Source organism: Stylophora pistillata, chromosome 11 (genome assembly GCF_964205215.1).
Source record: "Stylophora pistillata chromosome 11, jaStyPist1.2, whole genome shotgun sequence".
Lineage (NCBI taxonomy): Eukaryota > Metazoa > Cnidaria > Anthozoa > Scleractinia > Pocilloporidae > Stylophora > Stylophora pistillata.
Window position 1 is genome coordinate 27709679 of NC_142529.1, and position 16270 is coordinate 27725948.

Here is a 16270-nt window from a genome sequence, read left to right on the forward strand (position 1 = left end):
CAGTCACTACCACCGACAACAGTCCTTCTCAGGACTCCACTCACCCGGACGATCACACTACACTTTCACATGTTACCCCCGGGTTCAAACCATTTACTGCAGTATTATTTTTGTTATAATTTTTTTATTCGCTATAATATTATCATTTTAAATAATATTGTTAACATCATCACTGTTAATGTCAGTCGTAACACTGAGTCGGGATCGATTTCCGACCTCGACCCCAGACTAATTTGTTATTAAAACAGAATGTTCGTGAAGTTTCTACGGCACAGGAAGAATGTTAGGGTACAAGCACCTGCCGCATACATGACGCCTTGTGTACATGTAACAACCAAGCTTTTACCTTATCCCAACTACTGTCAAACTGGGGAAATAATTACAAAAGTGTCACGACGCTCTCTCGTACGCGACTGAAATGATTTGTTAGAGGGATAATCCTAAATAATTTTAATAGCTTGAAGCGAGGGCATGGTTGAATTTTGAAGGAAAATAGGTGAAATAGCCCAAAGTATTAATTTGGTTCTGTGGCATTTCGCACCTGTCGAGTAATTGTTTCTGTTTCCAATTTTAGTCGGATGTTGGGTGCAAAGAAAAAAACCGGTAATGGGCTGTTATTTACGAAGTCTGCGTTCAAATAGTTTCCGACTAAGTATTAACCTTTCATGTCGAATATTCAAGTTTCTGAGTAAGTGTAATTGAGCAAAGCAGGTCAGTTACGTGATCGTGGCTTGGCAGGTGTTGTCAAGGAAAAAATATCTCTCTTCAGATGCAATTACAAAAAGGCATTAGAAAAAAAACAAAACAAAACAAAACAAAACAACTGTTTATGAAGTCACGGAATGCTAAAAAAACATTTTCTAGCCTAAATACTGTCTCTCAACTTCAAGAAATGTGATAGCGTTGGGTAGAATTTCATTTAAAATATCCTTTTCAGAAAACGGTAAGTTATTATTTCTCTTTTTAAGCTCGATCGTTCGCTTGAAATTGATTTTCGGAAGCAGAATATAAATAAAGGAAGAAATATTTTAAATTTACGCGTATTATCTACATTATTTGAGACAACAATTTATTATTTATCCTATCAAGGACACTTTTTCTTAGTATTGGTAGCTTTTGCACTATGGTGTGAGATGATCATAAAAGCACAAAGTTTTATATTTCTACCTGGTAGTGCAAATTCATTCGAAAATTAAAGTTAACCAGTGGGATAGACACGTAGTTTTGACGCAGAACAATTTTAGGTGATAAAGATCCCTGCCTCACCAATTATGAAAGATAAATTGCAAGATAATCTTCCTTGCGGGAAAGAATATTTCTATCGTTCATGATGCTGCAAAATAAAGATATTCAGTGGATCTATGGAGGGATCTTTTAGAGTTTATAGACGGGATAATATGACATAGCATTACCTGTTGAAATTCATAAATGGTGATATTTAAAGCTACTGGGAAGAAATTGGTATCTCTTGTAACAGAATAAGCATTATTTAATACATGAGTGAACGTTGCTGAGGACGTTTCTGGGTAAGTGTAATTAAACAGAGTGAGGTTTACGTGATCGTGGCCTGGCAGGTGCTGTCAAGGAAAAAATATCTCTCTTCAGATTCAATTGCAAAAAGGCATTAAAAAAAAAAAAAAAAACAACAATTGTTTATGAAATGCTGGAGAATATTTTCTAGCCTAAATATTGTCTCTCGACTTCAACAAATGTAGTGGTCTTAGGCAGAATTTCATTTAAAATCTCCTTTTCAGAAAACGGTAAGTTATTATTTTTCTTTTCATGCTCGGTCGCTCGCTAGAAATTGATTTTCGGAAGCAAGCTATAAACAAAGGAAGAAATATTTTATATTTACGCGTACTATCTGCATTGTTTGAGACATTTTGCTTCAGAAGAGAGAGTTTTTGCTTATGCCATAGTCAAATTTTGACACCAGTGCCAAAAATGCCTGGTATGTCTTAAATACTAAGTGAGATCTGCACTAGACATGCAGGTTTGGCAAACACCTTTATTTGGGAATAAAACTTCTTGTTTTTTTCATATGAAGACAATTTGCGGAGAAGCTTTCCAGGTGCAGAACGTTCGTCGCACTCTTTCATATAGAAAAAAAAAAAAACAACAACAACAACCGAAAAGATCGCACCATTCAAGACTTACAATTATTGATATTACTTATGGTTACGTTCTGTTCTTTTTAATAAAGATTTTTAAGTAAAATGTAACTTATGGCGAAAAAGTCCAGAGAAATTAGAAGAGATCTAATAAGCTGCTAGTTACGCAGAAACTGGTTCCTCTCACGGGTGACAATAAATGCAAAACACAGCGATGCGATCGGATAAAATGTGACATGTATCTTAATCAAACAGACAGTTTTCACCTACATTTGAAATCTGGTAACTATGTTTTTGAAGTCAATATTCTAGGTTTTAAAATTAAAGCAACGTAGAGGGGTTTTTTTTTCGTAGGAGTGGTCTAAAGAAAATTTTGCTTGTTGCAATTTTTAGATAACTTCAAGGAAAAACGTATAATGAGGACAAAAGATTTTAAAGGAGGTGGATCGCATACTCAAACATTTCAAGAAGAGTATTGCTCCCCCTCTTTGGTAGGTGGGCTTCAACAAGAATCAGTTTCGTTATCAGTGGTGCATATTCTCCTCTCGGTGACCGCTTTTCTTGGCAATTCCCTTATCCTTGTTGCCCTTCGAAAGGAATCTTCCCTTCATCCGCCGTCCAAACTGTTGTATCGTAGTCTGGCCATAACTGACCTTTTGGTTGGTCTTGTTAGTGAGCCTCTCTATGTTACCTATTGGATATTCTTGGCTCAGGAAAACTGGAGTCTTTGTCAATACGCAATGGACGCATACCACATAACAAGCTATGCATTATGCGGAGCGTCTTTGATGACGATGACGGCCATAAGCGTGGACAGACTTCTCGCCCTGTTGTTGGGGATGAGATACAGACAAATTGTAACGTTAAAACGCACATACATCATTGCAGCTACCCTGTGGGTTATACCCACTGTCGCTGCTTTATTCATCAATTTATATCATAGTATAACGAATTGGTATGAATATATAGTTATACCATCTTGCCTAGTTATCACAATCATCTCGTACACAAAGATTTTCCACACTCTCAATCGTCATCAGGCAGAAGTGCAAGGTCGTGTTCAACAACAGCCGAGCCAACCAAATGCACTGAATATGGCGCGATACAAAAAGGCAGTGTACAGTGCACTTTGGGTGCAGTTAGCATTAATTGTTTGTTATGCACCATACTTTATAGTGGCAATTGTAATCGCTGAAAGTAAAAGATATTCATCACACTTAGTGGTATTAAGGGGAGCAGCAGGTATCTTAGTTTACTTCAACTCGACATTAAACCCGTTTCTTTACTGCTGGAAGATTAGTGAAATAAGACAAGCGGTAAAACAGACTATTAGAGAAGCACTATGCTGAAGTTAGAAATAATAATATGTGATTGCACGAGCAGTTGTCGCGCATAGAAAAGTTCAATGTACTTATTTCAGTTCCATCGAGAACAGCTAAAGAGAAGTCGAGTAAAAAAGACTCATTTTACTAAATGTATTAAAGGAGAGGAAAGTCTCTGGTTGGCATTCCTGATGATAAACAACGTATTGCAAACGGATAGAAACATGATCTTGAGAGGTAGATAGGAGATGGGATTTTTTTCTTATCTTTTTAAAAACAGCGTTAGTCAAATAAAGATTTAGGAGAGACTTTTCAGCTTCAAAAAGTAGGCAGTTTGCTGTAAGAGCCGGTTTACAAGGCAGCCGGTAAGCGAGCTCAACATTTTTATCATGTAGTAATCCTTAAATCAATTTACTTTTTTTTTTTTAATCAAACTTAACCATGATTATCACTGTTTCTCATAGAGTTGTCTTTAAAGTAACAATCTTTAGCCAAAGACAAATTTACTGAAATTACAGCCGGAGAAAATCAAATTTATTCTCTTATTTTGATCGGGTTTCGACCGAGATCAGAATGCCGTTGCTACAGGAGACCATTATGATGAAAAGGTTCTTGTAGCTTTCACCTTTAATCCGAGTGTAGCGTTTCAAGATAACGAATAAAAGAAAAAATGAATCGAAATAACGATCACATTACAATCACTCAATCGCAAAATGATGAAGTGCGCATAATGACATGTAGATCTTCGGTTCAGAATACCGCAGGCACGCAGTTAGGCATTACACGAGGGCGTGAACTTCGACGAAAATCTAATTTTTAGCAAACATATTAGCGAATTATGCAAGAAGGCCAGTCAAAAGGTGGGCGTTCTCGCCAGGTTGAGAAACTTGGTTACTACGGAGACTAAACTATTACTATATAAAACTGCTATTATGCCATATCTCATATGGCATTTCTGTAGGGCGTCGGATGCAAGGAAAGTTGAAAGAATTCAAGAGCGAGCACTGAGGATAGTCTATAGTTCACATTCAGAAACGTAAATGAGCTTATTAGATCGTGCTAAACTACCTACCCTTCTTAATAGGAGATTGCAAGATATAGTTATACTTATGTATAAGGTTAAATATAGGCTAGTTCCTGATTTCATTTGTGACATTTATAGTCCTAAGTCTTGTAAATATAATTTAAGAAATCAAAATGTTTATATGCCTAGGTTTAATTCTGTATTGTATGGTAAACACTCTCTTAGATATCTTGGACCATTTCTATGGAACAAAGTAAAAAAAAATCACTGAAATTAGTAGCCTCTCTAGGTTTAAGTTCCATATTAGACGTAAGGATCCTACCGAACTGATAAATGGTAACAATTGCTCCGCGTGCGTAATTTGTACCTTACGTGATATAATCTATAGCTTATTTCTTATAATTAATTAGGTTATTCATCTACGTTGCTCCGCGTGCGTAATTTGTATCCCTTACGTTATATAATCTATAGCTTATTTCTTATCATTAATTACGTTATTCATCTACGTTGTGTCCCCAATTAGCGTCAGCTAAATACATTGACACATGAATAAAGTTCATCATCATCATCATCATTATCATCTAAAAATACTCCTTTTTTTCTTCATTTCAATAAAGTTATATTGTACCGTTGTCTGGCAACGACTGATCTGTTGTTTGACCTTGTTAGCCAGTCTCTTGCTGCTACGCATGGGATGTCTGTGGTTCGTGAAAGATGGGTTTTTTGTCGATACACATCAGAGGCAACTTTCATAACAAGCATATGTTTGGTGTATTTATTGACTATGACGGCCATAAGCTAAGCGTGGACAGACCTCTTACCTTGCTGTTGGAGCTGAAATACAAACATATCGTAGCTTTGAAGCGCACATATTTAACAAATGGTAAACACCACAGCGTACACTATTGAGTTATGATGCACGCGGGAGGTTGCTAAGCACGTAAGAAGTGTAAGAGTCGCGCGAGGCGATAGCCGAGAGCGACTCTAGCTTCTTGATTTTGTTATTAAAACAGAATGTTTGTGAAGATTCTACGGCACAGGAAGAATTTTAGGGTACAAGCACCTGCCGCATGCATGAAAGCTTGTGTACATGTAACAAGCAAGCTTTTACCTCATCCCAAGTACTGTCAAATTGAGGAAATAATGACAAAAGTGCCATCACGCCCTCATACACGTGACTGAATGATTTGTTAGAGGGATAATCCTAAATAATTTTAATAGCTTGATGGGAGGGCATGGTTGAGTTTTGAAGGAAAATAAGTGGAATGGCCCAAAGCATTAATTTGTTTATGTGGTATTTCCTACCTGTCGAGTGATTGTCTCCGTTTCCAATTTTGGTCGGATGTGAGGCGCGAAGAAAAAAAGCCGGTAACGGGCTGTCATTTACGAAGTCTGCGTTCAAATAGTTTCCGACTTAATAACGTTTCACGTCGAATATTCAAGTTTCTGGGTAAGTGTAATTAAACAAAGTCAGCTTTACGTGATCGTGACCTAGCAGGTGCTGTCAAGGTAACAATATCTGTCTTCAGATGCAATTACAAAAAGACATTAAGAAAAAAAAAACAAAACAACTGTTTGTGAAGTCACGAAACGCTGAAGAATATTTTCTAGCCTAAATACTGCCTCTCAACTTCAAGAAATGTGGTAGTGTTGGGTAGAATTTCATTTAAAATCTCCTTTTCAGAAAACGGTAAGTTATTATTTCTCTTTTCATGCTCGATCGCTCGCTCGAAATTGATTTTCGGAAGCAAAATATAAACAAAGGAAGAAATTATTCATATTTACGCGTACTATCTACATTGTTTGAGACATTTCGCTTCAGAAGAGAGAGGTTTTTTTATGCAATAGTAAAGTTATGACAGCAGCGTTTGATACATCTTAAATCAGTGTTAAGTAAGGCCTATAGTAGACATGCAGGTTTGGCGCAGCTCCTGACAGTTTCTTTAGAAACTATCAGCCTTTATCCAAATTTATCAAGCTATTTAGAGGTAAATCAATTCGAATATCTTAAAAGAGTTGGGTATCTTTCGCACTGTTAAAATACTGATATACTGAATACTGAATACTGATGTCTCTATTGATTCCTGTTGTTGCTATCTCATCCCTGAGGCACCCACTCTCGATGCTACTGTTTGGGTGCCTCTGGTTCACGAACAATGGAATCTCTGTCGATACGCATTTGACGCCACCTTCCTCACAAGCCGTGCATTATGTGGAGTGTCTTTGATGACGATAACGGCCATAAGCGTAGACAGACGTGTCGCCCTGCTGTTTGGGCGGGTGCCAGATAAATTGTAACTTTGAAACGCACATATATCATTGTAGCTACCTTTTGGATTGTATCTAATGTCACTGCTTTATGCTACACATCAGATTGCCTATACTCATTTCTTATGGCCATATAGTTATGCCATCTTGCCTTGTTATTTTAGTCGCCTGGTGTATGAAGATTTTTCGGGGTCTCAGTTATCACCAGGCCGCAATTACAAGATCTTGTTGAACAACAGCCGAGCCAAAAAAGCAGTGTTCAGTGCACTGTGGGTGCAGATAGCATTGGTAGTTTGCTATGCACCATCCTTTATAGTGGCAATTGTAATCGCTGACAGTAAAACATATTCATCCCACTTAGTAGTATTAAGGGGAGCAGGAGGTGTCTTAGTTTACTTTAACTCGACTTTAAACCCATTCCTTTATTGCGATGAGATAAGTGAAGTAAGACAAGCAGTGAAGCAGACAATCAGACAAGCACTTTGCTGTCTATGGAGTTAGGTCTTCCTCGACTCATATATAATACTTTTAAAGCTGAAAGTGATTACACAATTATTGTATGAAAACACTCGTTAAATTTAACAAATAGAGAAGCCTTAACTATGCTCTGTTCTGTAGTAAAGCCCGTAAGAAGCGGCTAGTAGCCTCGTCATGGGTCATTGACACGTATTCCCGTCCGTTGTCGTCTAACAAGAACTGGAAGCTTTGCTTCGTCAACTGTAGTACACCTTCGCGTCCTCAACGACACCAGTACAAGGTTATATGAAGCCAGATATTCCGTACAAGACCCCAAGGATTGTCTCCCCAGACTGGATTTGACGACTGCAAGTTTCGGTGGTCAGGTACTTGAATTGGAGGTTTGTGTTTCGTGTACTGTGTTTCCTTTGTTCTCGCGCTTGTTTCGCTTTATTTGACTCCGGAAGAGCTTGTTTGACACTTGGAAATCTGTACCTTTTGAAATAGAAATTATCCTGTTAAATGGCGGGTTGTTGAGGTATCTTTCAATTGCGTTTCGCAATCCAAGAAGGGATGACCTTGAATACAATACACCATCTTTTGTTCGCGCTTCTGAACTGATTCGTTCTTCAGTGCATAATATGAAGCATGCAGTAATTTTACAGTCGAGCTTGAAAGGTGGCTAAGTGTTGCTAAAGTCGGAGCTTACCAAAACCAAAGGTTTATAAGTTATGATAATAATGGTAAAAAGTAGTAAGTAATAAATTGTTCTTCAAGTCAGTAATAAATTTTGACAACCTAACCCGGGCTTTTATTTACCACCTCGATCAATAAATAGTCGTGTTTATTTCAATAATGGAATATAACTGTCAAAATTACCAAACGAGAATCGCTCATCACTGTAGAGAATCACAGGAAGAAAATTCAATAACTTTCCTTTTACATAAAAGTTTACCTAACACGAAGGTATTTCACTCGTCTGATTGTGAACAAATCGGATCTAGGGCCTACTAGACTTCCTTTGGCTTGTCATTATCCGGGGTAATCACTACTGGTGAGTTCGCCGGCGAAAGGAGGAGAAAAACCAGAGAATAGAAAAACAAATTGTAGAAACAGAAAATGGTTTACTGGCGTAATCGATGTTTTTGTTAACTATTTCGTTTCAAGTACTAGTCAGAAACATAGCCGAGAGAGAAAAGCTCGAAAGCGCAATTACTGAAATACTCAGGTAAATTCAAATATTTTAAAACAAGTTCGTAGCTGTTACGAAAATTTGAATTTAAATAGTTTGATGAGTTCGGAAATTGTCAAAAAATTCAACTTTTCCGAGACTGAGTGCAATCGCCAGCTTAAATAGTTTATTTTGCTTGCTAAGGCCGCAATGATTCAAATTTCAACTGACTCCTAAAAAATGATATGAACACTTGATAAGGATCCAGCCAATGAAAAATTTAATGACAGATGTCTCCATATCTACCCTATAGTTTATTTCTTAACTAAGGTATCTCGCAGGTTTAGGGCGTTTTCTGACACAAAAAAGAACTTCCGACGCATTTTAACTGCGTAAACGCTGGTGGGGAATTCTAATCGTGAACTTTCCTAAGGAAGTAGGGCTTCAGTAGTCGTTGGTGGGCGTGGTCATTAGGGAAGTAGCAGTTTTCTTCGTTTACATTAACTCGACGTTAAATCCATTTCTTTACTGCTGAAAGATCAGTGAAGTAAGACAAGCAGTGAGGCAGACAATCAGACAAGCACTTTGCTGTCCACGGCGCGGAGTTAGATCTTTCTCGAGTTGTATTTTTATTCGTGCTCTCAATGCTGAGAGTGATGAAGTCACGTCAAGTATGTTATCAGAAATATTGTTGTTCAAGGTTTTTACATAGTCTGTTGTGAATATTTTACTCTTTAATTTATGTTTTGTTACGTTGTGAATATTTTCCTTAGTTTATGTTTCCTTACGTTGATTTACGTGACGCAAAGCCCTCTGGGGTTCTCGCTTCTAATCGGGTAATCATTAACACAAAATGGCTTGTTGTGTAAACTAGAAAGCCTTTTTCAACGAAGAAAACTAAAAGTAAGGTAGAATTTACAGAGAATTAGCTACCAATGATCAAGAATACGACAAGGCATATTTGAAGAAAGATAAGCATACATGTTTAATTAATCTTCTTTTAGCAATATAAAAGTATTGGATAAAACTTCGAAGAGTAGTTTGTGAGAGTGTTTCGAGGTACTTCTTATCGAGTTGTATTGGTTCACCTTTAGTCTCGAGCTTGTTTTGTCATCAGAAAAATGTCCGTAATGCTTTTGAATATGCAGAGTGGTTTCGTTGCTTGTGTATATACCCACCGGTACTTTAAAGTGCACCTAAACCCAGAAATTTTTTTTTACGCTTAATGAAATAAGCGTATTTTTTGGAGTATTTCTGTGCAAAAATTTTTTAATTTGCTCAAATCTTTAATTTTCTGTGCTCAGTCAAAATACGGAAAATCGGCCGCCATCTTGCCCTACGACCGAGTTTAAAGAGGAATGGCTCTAGCGGGTAATGTGGCGTCAAATCGAGAACACGAAAGTCTGCATTTGACACATTTTCACTTGTTTGGGAAGGTTGTCGTCGATATTGTTCGAAATATGCCGACTAGGTGTGTTGTATGAGGAATGTATGAAGCGCGATACCTTCTTGCAAATTTCGCATGTTGCTACATCCTCCTACAACACACTTAGTCGGCCTATTTTCGGACAATATCGACTACAACCTTCCCAAACAAGTGAAAATGTGTGAAATGCAGACTTCCGTGTTCTCGATTTGACGCCACATTACCCGCTAGAGCCATTCCTCTTTAAACTCGGTCGTGGGGCAGGATGGCGGCCGATTTTCCGTATTTTGACTGGGCACAGAAAATTGAAGATTGAGCAAATAAAAAAATTTTTGCACAGAAATACTCCAAAAAATACGCTTATTTCTTTAAGCGAAAAAATTTTTAGGTTTAGGTGCACTTTAAATAATGGGTATAAAATAGAATTGACTTTAACCGGTTGTTTGGAAATTTCTTCACTTTCAGATCGATCAATATCCTGAAACTACATGTTACGGCCGAAAAGGGAATTCGAATGAGGAATATTATCAGCTTTAAAAGTTCATTAATTCAAAGGGTTCCTCTACTCCAGCAGGTCGCTAATTCGGTTTATTTTCTAGTTGTTCCTAAGTTATACTAATTATAGAAATGAATAAAAGCTGATAGTTTCTAAAGAAACTGTTTGGAGCTGCGTCGGTGGGGGTAACGAAATAATTTGGATATATCAACAAAGTTGAAATGGTAAATTGGCTACCGTAACGATTGCAAAAGCTGACATTTCGAGCGTTAGCCCTTCGTCGGAGCGAATAGAGGAATTGTGGGTTGTGCGTGCTTTCTGCCTTTAAAAGCACGCACAACCCACAATTCCTCTATTCGCTCCGACGAAGGGCTAACGCTCGAAACGTCAGCTTTTGTAATCGTTACGGTGGCCAATTTACCATTTCAACTTTGTTGAGATATCCAAATTATTTCGTTACTCCCACCGACGCAGCCCCAAACAGTCTCTTTTAGATCATCTACTCTCTTATCTTTATGTGAGGAGGAGGAAACTCAAGGCTACTTGATCTTTACCTTTAGTTATACTTTAATCAATGGATAATAAAAAATCGTCCAAATCATTTAAATACAAAATACTTTGAAATAAAATACCAAATTATACTAATTATAGGTCTACCGCTGTCGAGAGGTTAACTACTCCAATATTTCCACTCTCTTTTCAAGCTTTTTTGTAGTTCAGAATTGAGTACAATACACAAAGAATATTTTTACTTTATTATCGGCCCTAGCAGAAAATAACAGCATATCAAAGAAAGTTCCCTTATTCATATTGCATTTTCAAACAGTATTATAGCTGACGTGTTTTGTGCTTACCAAGGGATTTGACTTAAGTGCTAATTCGTATTTAAATTCAGCTTTGGTAATTGATTGATATAAACAGTTGAGAGCCGTCCACATATAATTGCTTAGTAGTTTAGCTGAGGTCGCTATTTGGAATAAAGAATTAAACAAATTTCGATTCCACGTTGGTTTAACATTAAGTTGAGAACTTTTTCCATTTTCAGCTTGCCGAGTCTGATAATTATTAGTGTCAACTTACCACACAAACAATATGGCACTTAATAAGATTCCTATCAACTTAAGTTGATCCAAGTAAAGAGGGTCTGTTTGTCGCACTGTGCAATGGGAGGAGAAATATTAAAAGATGTCTCTACAATTGCCCCTTATTGTTATTTCATACCTGGTGTAATTGACAAGTTCAATAGGCTAAATTTTTATGTCATATCTAAGATAATCACTTACAATTTGTTGGCGAAAGGAGAAGAACAAATAGAAAATGTAAAAGAAAGAAACGGCAGCAATTCTTTGTTCTTTTGTTTTGCCCTAGTTTCGTCGGAGACGAAACGGAGGTGGAAGAGCCACAAAAGGTTATAAATTACACAGTTGAATTCAAATATTCTAAAATAGGTTTGTATCTGCGTCCAGAGGTGTCCATACCGATTAATTTGAAATCACTATATGCATTCGAAAACCTGAACTGATTGACATGGGTTGGACATCCTTAGCTTGAATCTTCTTTATTTTTCTTTCTCAGACGTTTTTCAAACGAATAAACAATTATAAGGAGGTTACATAATTACTAAGTAGGAAGTGATGTTTTGTAGCTGTTTAGATGAAATATTTCTCGTTGCAATCCCAGATAACCTCAGTCCAAGAAAAAGGAGACGAGAAAACAGAAGAATGTCGACAAATTTCACTGAAGGTGGAACACAGACCAAGAAATCTCAAGAACTGTATTGTTCCCCCTCACTAGTTCAACAAGAATCAAAAATTTCTTTCCTAACAGTCCACATTCTCCTCTCCATCACAGCATTTCTTGGCAATTCTCTTATCCTCGTTGCCCTTCACAAAGAGTCATCCCTTCATCCGCCGTCCAAACTCTTGTATCGTTGTCTGGCAGCAACTGATCTGTTGGTTGGTCTTGTTACCCAGCCTCTCGTTGCTAGTTTATGGCTTTCTGTGACTCACGAACAATGGAATCTTTGTCGATACGCATATGACGCCGCCTCCCTCACAGGCTATACATTATGTGGAGTGTCTTTGATGACGATGACGGCCATAAGCGTGGACAGACTTCTCGCCCTGCTGTTGGGGCTGAGATACAAACAAATTGTAACTTTGAAACGCACATACATCATTATAGCTAGCTTTTGGATTGAATGTACTGTCGCTGCTTTATGCTACACATTAGATTACCGTATACCCATTCTGTACTTCTCTATATTAATACCATCTTGCCTTGTTATTTCAGTCGCCTCGTATATAAAAATTTTTCGGGGTCTCAGTCGTCATCAGGCTCAAGTACAAGATCATGTCCAACAACAGCGGAGCCAATCAAATACCCAGAACATTGTGCGATACAAAAAGGCAGTGTACAGTGCATTGTGGGTGCAGTTAGCATTTGTAGTTTGTTATGCACCAACCTTTATACTGACAGTTGTAGCCGTTTGCAGTAAAACATATTCATCAGACCTAGTAGTAATATTGGAAGTAGCAATTGCCTTAGTTTTCTTTAACTCGACTTTAAACCCGTTCCTTTACTGCTGGAAGATAAGTGAAGTAAGACAAGCAGTGAAGCAGACAATTAGACAAGCACTTTGCTGTCCATGGAGTTAGGTCCTCCTCAACTTATAAAGAGTACTTTCGAAGCTGAAAGTGATTACACAGTTGTTGCATGAAAACGCCCGTCAAATATGTTATTGGATAGGAAGAAATCGAAAGCTCAAATAATACTGCTGCTTGAGGCATGTACACAGTCTGTTGTAAATATTTTCCCCGTTAATTCTTGTTTTTTATGTTATAAATATTTCCCCCGTTAATTTATATTTTTTAGGCTGATTTATGTCAATCATCGAACAATACTTTTGATTTCTGTCGCGCAAAGCTCTGTGAGGATCTCACGTCTAATCGAGTAATCATGATAATAAAATGGCTTGTTGTGTACACCATGCAAATAGCTGAAAGAAGGCAATGGAAACACTAACCATATCTTTGCAAGACTGTTGTTCGTGTTAGCTAGCCACCAATGATCATGAATACAGTAAGGTATAATTGAAGAAAGATATGCATGCATTTTACTTTCATGATTAATCTTCTTTTAGAAATATAAAAGTATTGGGTAAAACTTCAAATAGTAGTTTGAGGGATCTTTTAATTTCAAAGTTCCTTTCCTAATTTAAAGGAAGCGACTTGTTATTGACGCCATATTACCAAACGAGTTGCGTTGGTTGACATTTAGTCTCGAAATTGTCTTGTTATCAGAAAAATTTTTGTAATGCTTATGAATATATAGAGATGGTTCCGTTGCCTGCGTATGTTAAAGTTGCACCGCCCTCGCGGGAGCCTGGCCGTTCGCCTTAAACATAAAAAAACTCCAGGTATCCTTTGCGGATAAAAGGAAGATTCCATGTGAACGGCACTTAGGATAAGAGAACTGCTTAGAAAAGCTATGAGGGAGTGGCGAATGTTGACAGTAGACAAATAAATTGGTTACTGTTTTACCTAAAAATCTTCCTCATTAGAGTTCCCTTTTCTTAAAGACTCCTTATATGAACTGCTTACCCTGTAAGCAGTACCCTGTACCCTTATATGAACTGCTTACCCTGTCAAAAGACATGTCTGTTTTCCTTCTGAGATGTACGTGATGGAACCCTGCTTTGGTCATCACCCTTGTCACCAGCGTTTAGTCATTAAAAATTCCGGCGCGAAAACCTTTTAAATGGGAAACAGACCAATTATTTTCAGCGTTCATTGATGTGCCTTGTATTTACATTATCAAATAAACGGAGACAATTTGTGAGTTAAAAGCAAAGTAAAGGCCGGTAATTTTTCCAATTAAGCTGAACAAATTCAAGTTTCTTACTTCCTCATTAGTTTTGACCGGCTCGTATCGCAATATGACGGTAACGTCAACTGCTTTATTTTAGAAAGAAGGAATCAAAATTGTTTTACCGTCAAGAAACAAATTCTTCAATAAGATATTCTTCACCACAACCTTAAGACCAGACTTTATTAACGTTAACAAGAAAGTTAGACAAGAGGGCAAAACCCAGCTAAAAGTATGGTTAGCTTTCCTTTACCATGCATGAATGCATAGCTTCGTTTCTTTTATGTACTGTTGTATTTATGGCGAGTGCCGTCGCTTGAAAAACATTTTAAAACGTGGTTCTAGTGTTTCCGTTCGCTTTCTTTAAAAGATATAAGGAACAACTTGCTCAATAAATAACTTCAACCAAATTCACTCTCACCTTCTGTTATATTACTGGTCACCATAATTTATCAGTTCATCAGTAAGGCAGTGGTACACTAAGAAAAAGCTATTATCATCCTCCAGGGACGCTTCGCTTAGCGAGTTTGTGCAAACTATCTTCCCCCCCTAACGTGCAAACAATAAAAGGAAGATTCCTTGCGAACGGCACTTAGGATAAGAGAGCTGCCAAGAAAAGCTATGAGGGAGAGGCGAATGTTGACTGCAGACAAACAAAATTAATTGATTACTGTTGTAATCCATCAATTAGCGAAGGGGAACGTGACTGGTAATAAAATATATGCTGCGTTCCACCTCGTGTCAGATTTTGGTCACGTTCTTCTGACAATCCAGTCCAATGAAGAGCCATCTCCAGTTTTTCGGCTTTGATTCAGGCAAGACATATGTTGTCTTACCTGAACTTGCAGCACCATCAGTACTTGAAATGATTTTTTCTTTACAAAATTTCCTTAAAAATCTCCAAACTGGATTAACTTATCTAACAATGTAACCGTCATCTGTTTGTCTAAAAAAATGTCAAAATTTTTTTCTCATTGGAGTCAGTTAGTACATTTTTTTTTTCGCTATTACGAACGATTCTTTGGGAAATTTATTATTTGCTTTCTGCTCCAAAAGACCCGAAAATAGCTACAAAGATGTTCATTTAATTCCTTAATACCGTACACCATTAACTATTAAAAAGTTCCGCGATAATTACCGGTAATGGAAGTTTTTATTTTTATTTATTTATTTTATTTATTTATTACAATTTAATGGCATTAATAGTAATACATAACAACAAAACTAATATAAATAGCCATTCGGATAATCTGTAAAGGAGTCCAGGACCCCATAAAGAACAGATCACCAATGAATATCTACTAAAATAAGTTACAAAGTGAAGTATAAAATCAAAATAAAATCAATAGTTCAACAATAATAACTAATTTAATGCACGATCCAGTAAACACTTCTTGACTCCCCGCTTGAAAACATCAACACTTGCTGCCTTACGAGTATCGTAGGGCAAAAGATTCCAGGAGTCAACTATCCTGCGAAAAAAACTATATTTAAGTGGATTTGTTCTTGCATATTTCTTCTTAAGAGATAAATCATCGTATTTCCTAAATGAATAATGATCCGCATTAGAATAAAAATCTACGTATGAATCGATATTGATGTTACTTATTCCATTGAGAGCTTTATATAAAAAAGTAACATCAGCTAGAAATCTCCTATTTTCTAGTGACATCAAATTTAGCTTCTTTAAACGAGTCTCATAATTGTCCTCAGTCTTTAAAATGAACTTGGTTGCTCTTCTTTGTACTTTTTCAACTTTTTCTATGTTCCTTTTGGTGTAGGGTGACCATACAGCAGAGCAGTATTCAACATTCGATCGAACTAACGCGCAGTAAAGAGTTCTCAGAGTCGTAGTATCATCCAGACCTCTACAAGTCCTTTTAATTAGCCCTAACATTTTGTTTGCTTTCGACACAATAATATCAATGTGCGAGTTCCAGATAAAATTGTCAGTAGTTGTAACTCCCAAGTCTTTGAATTCTCTAACTTCTTCCAAGAGAGAATTGTCCAAGGAATAATTAGAGACTAAAGGTTGCCTTTTCTTTGTTAATCTCATAACTTTGCACTTTTTGACATTAAAAGCCATGGCATTGCGAATACTCCAATGATGAAGATTATCCAGGTCCCGT

The 16270-nt window shown here is 37.1% G+C and overlaps 1 protein-coding gene across 1 annotated transcript; it reads left to right on the forward strand.

Moving 5' to 3' along the window:
- Positions 1-2527: 2527 nt before the first annotated feature.
- LOC148720958 (melanocortin receptor 4-like) lies at positions 2528-14528 on the forward strand. The gene is made up of 2 exons (XM_088739492.1): positions 2528-3353; positions 12810-14528. The coding sequence occupies exons 1-2, from the start codon at positions 2528-2530 to the stop codon at positions 12929-12931; spliced, it is 948 nt and encodes a 315-aa protein (XP_088595618.1). The 3' UTR covers positions 12932-14528.
- Positions 14529-16270: the final 1742 nt, after the last annotated feature.